The sequence below is a fragment of the Nannobrachium achirus genome (assembly GCF_963921795.1).
Source record: "Nannobrachium achirus genome assembly, chromosome: 12".
Lineage (NCBI taxonomy): Eukaryota > Metazoa > Chordata > Actinopteri > Myctophiformes > Myctophidae > Nannobrachium > Nannobrachium achirus.
In genome coordinates, this window is record NC_137832.1 from 7,692,956 (window position 1) to 7,701,040 (window position 8,085).

Below are 8,085 nucleotides of genomic sequence, written 5' to 3' on the forward strand. Positions count from 1 at the left end.
GCGGGCTGGTTACCAGTGGACCGCGAGATGATTTCAAAGAAATAATTTATTAATTCGGGGGGGGAGGACATACATCGGGCGTTTCAGTGAAACGACTCCGAGCGAGTGGATGATGTTGACTGAACTCAACTCAACGTGTAGCAGAGCATGTGAGCGGAGTGGAGCGGCAACTAAAGCCGCTCCGCGCTCCAGAGGGCTCTTGTCCCGCTCGCTCATCGCTCTGGTCGGCCACCGCACCGCTCCGCTCCCCGCCGCTCCGTCGCTCACGTTGATTTTCGCATTTCTCGCTCCGCGCTCGCTCCACGCTCCGCTCAGGGTCGTCAATCAGAGTCACCAGCCAAAATAAAAAAAGGATTTTGCTACCATATGCGAAACACTTTCTCCTTTGCTTCGCACAACAAGTGTTCCCAACACAAATGCCTGCGGTAACGTTACGTGAGCCTCGGCTTGATGGAGACCTGCGTTCACTGTTACAAAAGACGCCATCTAATCTAAGGCATTGTATTTTTTAATAAGACGGGCAATATTAAATCCAGCTGGTTATTGATTAGGCTAATCACCACAACCGAGAGACGGAGGCGAGTTGTGGCGTGTGTTTTTCAATCAGTCTCACTTGAATTCGTATCCGTTGACTGGCTGGTGATATATAACTTAACTGACACAAGGTAGGCTATGTATTATAAACATAGCCTACGTGTGTGGATGAGTGAAATCGTGATAAAGGGAATTCTCTGTCTGTTCTCCTCTCCATCTCCGCGGTGCCAACAAGGCTTCACTGCACTAGTAGGCTACTGCGCACGGCTCTGTTTTGTTGGAAACATGCGGCGCGCGGCCCCAATAGGGTCGGCTTGGAGCGGAGCGGAGCGGAGGAATGGAGCGGAGGAAATTCCTCGCTCCAAAGCCGCTCAGACCCATTTGAATTTGGATCAACCTACCTGTGTGAGTCTGCTTTTTCTCACATGAAGTTCATCAAGTCAAAGTACAGAGCCACAATGACAGATGAGCACCTTGTGGCCTGCCTAAAACTTGCAACCAGCTCCCTGACTTTGACAAGCTAGCCTCCTCTTCCCAGTGCCATGTTTCCCACTAAGGTAGAGAGACTGACATGGAATAAAGGACAATAAAAAAACTATAAAAAAAACTATAAAAAAAGAAAGAAAAAAAAAAAACTAAACTGTGTTGTCAGTGCATAATATGCAGAGTGTGCAATAAATGGTCATGCTGTCTGTATGCCCAATGTGAGAAGTTGCAATCGTTTCATTCAATTACAATTCCTACTATACAGTATGATTACAGTACAGTACAGTGAGTACAATGTTATAATATCTATTAATATTTTCTGTTTTTTACATGTATATTGAATGGGTGTTACGGTACATTTTGGGCTGGTAGCCCTCAGCTAGGTGGCACATTTTCAAAGTAGACCTTGGGTCAAAAAAGGTTGGGCACCCCTGATCTACACCATCCCAACCACAGTCTGTTCAAAATACAACTACTATGCAGTCTCAAAGCTATACAGCAACAGACTGCAAAAAAGCTTATTTCCACAAACAAGGCATAACAAACTGTCAAAGATGAGAACGGTCCAGGGCAAAAAGAATCACTAGCCAAACCCTCCCCTCCCCCATCCCCCATTCCATTCGTCCCTTCCCTGCACTATTATGCTCGCGCCATAATAAATAGATACTGTGAAGCTGACCTGACCTACTCTACATAAATATACTGTGATGTTTTTTAAATATTCCAACCTGTTGCACATAGAACACACTGTGAAGTTGTTTACAAAAAGTTAAAGCACAGTAGCTATTAGGCCTACGGGGAAAACAAAAATGCCATTGGTGTATTAATACAATATACCAAACTTTACAGAACAGCTGAGCTGAGGATGCTTTTTTCATTCTTTACGCCAGTATTATTATTATCACTTTTTTTGTTGTTTTGCTGTTATTTTATATACTGTATAGCACTACCACTACATTGTCTGAAGGAAGCCCAAACAAAAAGAAAAGTTTTACTCTTATGTACCTGTACAAAATACGTAAGAATAGAGTACAACCTCGAACCTTGATGATGAACTAGGACAGTGGTTCTCAACCTGTGGTACAGGTACCACTGGTGGTAATTGAGCCCCCTCTGGTGGTACTCAGAGGAGTCTCCCAAAAAAGAAGAAAACAGACATACAGTAATATGTCTGTTTCTTCTTTTTGAGGTGAGATACTTGTGTTGCACTGACTTGGCATTGACTGTTATGAACACTTTTGTTTGGCACTGCATTGTTAAGTTGTGCTTTAAGTATTGCTATTTGTGTGTGACGTGACACTTATGAGCGTTGAATGTTTTTTTTTACGCTTTATGTATATAGGCCTATTCTTCTTTTTATTGTGATAGCTCTTTTGACACTTTATGTATATATTCTTATTTTATTGTGATAGCTTTTTTTACGCTTTATGTATATATTCTTTTTTATTGTTCCTTGCTTGTTTTTGGACTGTTCACAACAGTACTTTTTTTCACACATCAACATTTTGTAAGTGATATATTTATTTATGTTAAAATAAGTTTTATATTCTAGATAGCGATCACGTCTATACAATAAAGAAAGTAGGCCTAAAACAAAACATTCCTGTTTCAAAGTGATGAAGAGAGGTCAGAAAATGTCTTTGTTCAAACTGATCAGTGAACACTGGAAGAGCTCAGAGCACCTTCTAGCACCTTATGGGTGTCACGTATATGACAGCCAAGTTAACCATAGTGGATCTTTGCAGAAAGGTAAAAATAACAACCATGTGAAGTGGGGAAGTTTTAATTAAGCAAATTTAATTAGAATATTTAGCAATTCTGAGATACTGGTGAGTAGGCGCCTAGGCGGGCAGCTGAATTTTGGATGTATTGAAGTTTATTGAGGACTTTGGAGGTGGTGCCATGGAGGACCCCACCTCCAAAATTCAGCTGCCCACCTACTCACCACTCAACAGTACCCGTACCAGAGACCACATAACACCAGTCCTCCATAACCTCCACTGGCTCCCGGTCAAACAAAGAATCCATTTCAAATACTACTAAACAAAGTGATGAAGAGACGTCAGTCAGAGAATGTCTTTGTTCAAACTGTGATCAGTGAACACTGGAAGAGCTCAGAGCACCTTCTAGCACCTTATGGGTGTCCAGAGATGGGCAGTATTTGAAATACATACTTGTAATTTGTATTTGAAATACTTTTTTGTATTTTGTAATTTGTATTTGGCTGGGATGGAAAGAATTGGATGTAATTTGTTTCCAAATACTTTCAGGTCTAGTATTTTCTGTATTTGAAATTGAAATACAAAATACTCTTTTAATGTAATTTTATTCCCAAATGGACACATTTTAAACATTCACAAAGGTTTACCTGTAGGGGGGAAAGACACATTTTCTGGTGGTTCATGTGTGTGTGTGTGTGATACACCCATAGCACTTGACTTTGATTTGCTTCAAATGTAACATGCATTATGATTACAATTTCTAATTACTTGCGCCAGCAGAGCGTGAAAGTACTCCGTTCGGCTGCGTATGTATGTACAGTAGGTAGGTAGGTACAGTATGTAGCTGTGTGTGTTTAAGCCCGTAGCCCAATCAGGGTCCAGCATTTCTGGCAACGCCATGGTGATGCCAGTGGTGAGGGCACCTCATGGCGTGCTTTGCTGGCACACAAGTAGGCCATACATGGCCATACATGACCTACTTGTGCACAAAGCGGAAGTTGGCACCTCGACAAAGTGCAGTTTTAGTTATTATTATAAGGCTGGCACAGCGGTTTTGCAGTCTATGAAGTACTGGCATAGTTCCTGTCTAGCTTTCAAAGATGACGGTAACTCTGGCCTGCGCTCTCACACACTGACACACAGGGGTAAACATTTAGGCTGCCTGCTACAAAGGCAAACACCATAGTATGGTCAATTTATTCTTAGAAATTCTGAAAGGCAATTAATGTAATACTTGGCAATCAATCTATGAAGTTACTAATCATTGCATCGATTTTTATAAAATGTATTTTCATGTATTTTCAAAATACAAAATACGTATTGAATCTCGAATACATTTCTCTGGCCTGTATTTATATTTTTTATTTTGATAAATTTCTTGCCCCAGTATTTGTATTTTGTATCAAAATACTTTTCAATGTATTTTCGCCCATCTCTGTGGGTGTCACATACTGTATATGACAGCCAACCATAGTGGATCTTTGCAGAAATAACAACCATGTGAAATGGGGAAGTTGCATTTGTTTATTATTAGAAGCGAGTTTAACTCATCCACTACATTGGACGAGTTTGACGAGCTATAGTTATGGGTCCACTCTGCTTATGACGAATATGACGAGCTATCAATTAGCTTTAATAACTATAAAACAAAAAAGTATGATCGCCGATTCGCCGTCCATAGCGCTCTGTGGACCCGCCCTATTCACAAAAAACGGATCTGGATGTTCCAGAACGGAAATGGGGGGGCGGGACAACGACGCCTGTATCCTGTCTGCCGAAATGTCATCCGGTTCAATGTTGTGCAACACCAGCGTGGCGCTCCGTCGGTTTCGCTTTGAGCGATGGAAGGCTGTAGTGCTTTGTTGCTTACCGTGCCTGGATCGTATTGTGAATGCAATCGGTGAACCATCGCGCAATGGATTCGCGCGCGCGCCCACGTTAAAGGTAGGCAAAATCCTGGCGGTGTGGACCCTCAGAAGGGTCTTAAAAATAGCGGTGGGTGAGTTAGAAAATGCGTCACGTCTCGTTCACAAAATGAATACACCACAGGACAACCGCTGGGTGTATTTGTAAGCACTAGAGGCACTGGTAGATTTAGAACTTCTAAGTCTCCCCCACCCCACCAAATGTAAAATACTGTATATCAAAAAATTAAGCAACGTAACATACCGAAAAAGTGTCTTAAATATGTTCTTGACAATGGACAGTGCCTTGTAAAATATGTAGAAAGAGAGAGAGCATGTAAGCTCAAGCATTTTGTTATTATTCAGAAAGGGAGAAGAAATAATAGCATGGAGTAAGGAGAAAAGAAACTCCACAATACAAGTGGCACGTCAAAGAGAACCTCCAAACAATACTTATCTTTTTTAAACCGTTACTTCAACATTATTTTGGATATATTTAATCATCGTTTCAATCTTGGAGAACGTGCTGAGAAGAGAAGCCATTTACAGTTCTGCATATTAAAGTAGGCCTATCCAAAGACAACCCTAAACCTGTGTCTCAGACAAGGCAGTCTCTAGACGGGTTCTCTCTGGGTTTGTAGGAGTGTTGATCTGAGGCAGCTCTTCAGTGAAGGCTTTCTCCAACACCTTTAGGACAGACCTGCGGAAAACATCCTTGAAATCCTGACCCATGAACACGTAGAGCAGCGGGTTCAGGCAGCTGTTGAGGAGTCCCAGGCCGTGGACTATGGGCCTCCCGATGTTGAACACATGATCCAGTGTTTCACTGGACTCTGTCGCCAGGACATTCGCAAGCTCAATCAGATACATGATATGAAAGGGAGCCCAGCACAGGAAAAATGCGGTGATAACAGCTGCCATGATTTTGAAGGAGTGACTCGATTGGCTGGCCAGCGATCGATTATTCCTGAGTCGGTAGATGATGACAGAATAGCAGGAGACAATGACAGTGAAAGGGACCACGAATCCTATGAGGGCATTAGTGATGATCATGGCCCCATATCGCAATGCCCTCCATTGGTTTACTTCAGCTGTACTGTAGTTAACAGTGGGTGCAAAGTTGTAGTCACACCAGACCTTATCATAGCGTGGCTGTGTGTCCCTAAAGATGAAGTGAGGGGAGCTGAAAGCCAAGGCCATCACCCAGACACCCAGACTCACCCAAGACGCCTTCCTGACACTGCGGTTGTTCTGGGCCCACACTGGACACACAACACATACACATCTGTAAACACTGATGACCACCAGGGTGTAGATGCTGGCACACATGTTCATGGCGAAAACGGTAACGGCCATTTTGCACATGAATGTTCCAAAAGGCCAGTGGTCGTCCAGAGCTGTGGATGTGATGGTCAGGGGCAGGAAAGCTGAAACGACGATGTCGGCCACAGCGAGGTTGAGGTACCAAATAGTGTTGACGGTTTTCTTCATTTTGAAGCCCGTCACCCAGATGACAACACCGTTCCCCAACACGCCGAGCACAAAGACCAGGCTGTAAATGACCGGGGACACGATGGCCATGATCTCCATCGTCCTAAAACCAAAAATAACAAAATAAAGGTTTAATGCCTTGTTATAACACGCCATGTGTAATACTGAAATGATTTGGTGCCAACCAGGGATACCCTTACGGTCCCTATGCAACTTTACAATATCAACATTTTGTAAGTGACATATTTATTCATGTTAAAATATGTTTTAAAAAGCTTTTCCCACACTGAGTGCTTCCAACCATAAAAGGTATTTTTTGTCATGTTCCTTTTAGGCAGGGCCACTGTACTTGTACTGTACTACCTTTCAATTGTATTGACTATACATGTATTGTTCTCCATTTTTGTCTAATAAAATAATCAATCAATCAATCAATCAATCAATCAATCAATCAAACAAACAAACAATCAATCGCATTCTAGATCATGTCTATACAATAAAAAAGTTAAATTAAAGATACCTGTTTCAAAGTGATGAAGAGAAGTCAGTCAGAGAATGTCTTCGTTCAAACTGTGATCAGTGAACACTGGAGGAGCTCAGAGAACCTTCTAGCACCCTATGGGTGTCATAAGCATGACGCATGACATGCACACGTACGCACGCACGTACGCACGCACACAAACACACACACACACACACACACACACACACACACACACACACACACACACACACACTCTATCTCTGAAAATCACGCAAACTGTAGGTAAACTATGAGGACGTGTGTGGGTGTTGTGGTTTCCCCCCTGATAGCAGGCCGATACATTTCACTGTTTACACTGTCTTGTTGACACTCACTATGTTGTTTCAATGTATTTAAAACACATAATGCCCTTTAAAGTATTTTAAACCACTCATAATGCATTTTAAACTATTTTAAAACACTCACAATGCCCTTTAAGAAAATGTGAACCGTGTAACCTTGTATTTATTAGTTATGATTTGAATGGTTTCATTTGACCCTTGTATTTACCTATAGGACACTTTCCTTCAAACAACACAGAGCTTAAGACCAAGGTGTCATCAAGGGTCTCACTGCCAAGACACTACAAACATCCACGCTAGCCCTGAGTCTTCTCTGCAGCACATAGTGAGGGAAAGTTAGCCGAGTGCTGGACCAATCTGGGAACTAAATGCTTTCCAATAGCTTTCTTCTCAAAATGTGTTCATAAAGGTGTCTACTATCACCTCTGAACCTTTTCAATCACAACTCCCTTGACAAACTTTGTGTGAGCCAATCAAAGTTAGGGGTATCCCGAGGGCCTGGGATTAAAGGGGGAAAATAAAAAAGGGCCAAAATGAGCGTATGATGGGTTTGGTGCGCAGTTGCGCACCAACCCCATCTATTGAACACTGAGATGTGGGCGTGGCTCATGCGGAACACCAGGAAATGCATGGGAAAACATAAAACGATCGGATAAAAAGGCTTCTTATTAAAGAACACAATGCCGGCCAGTAATTATACAATGCCGGCCAAGCTTTATAACTGGTTGTGACTTTATAAATCACCTTGTTTGTGAAATTTGACTGTTGGTGCAAGTTTGTATCCACGACTTTCCAACGTCTCATATCGTGCATTGCGCATTAGGCGTGCAGCAGCTTCCGGCGCCGCAGCCGAGTGTGATCTACAAGCTCACAACGGTTGCATCTGCGACGCGACGCGAGCTTGTATGTCTGCTGTTAACCGGAAGTGTCCCGCATGCTACAGTAAATTCTCGCAGAAACAGGTGGATAGGGCTTTTGGATTCGCCTGCACCCGCCTCCACCAACGCAGGTAAAAGATGACCCATGGCGGTCGTACGTCAGAATATCAACGACTGTCATGTTTTAGGGCTATAGCTTGCAAGCTGCATATATCTTGTATATCCTTGATTTCCACAGAACCATTT

The 8,085-nt window shown here is 42.6% G+C and overlaps 1 protein-coding gene across 1 annotated transcript; it reads right to left on the reverse strand.

The window, feature by feature from the left end:
* Window positions 1–5,230: 5,230 nt before the first annotated feature.
* LOC308295375 (chemerin-like receptor 1) lies at window positions 5,231–6,235 on the reverse strand (the record flags this gene model as incomplete). Its single annotated transcript, XM_080738430.1, has 1 exon — window positions 5,231–6,235. The coding sequence occupies one exon, from the start codon at window positions 6,233–6,235 to the stop codon at window positions 5,231–5,233; it is 1,005 nt and encodes a 334-aa protein (XP_080594556.1).
* Window positions 6,236–8,085: the final 1,850 nt, after the last annotated feature.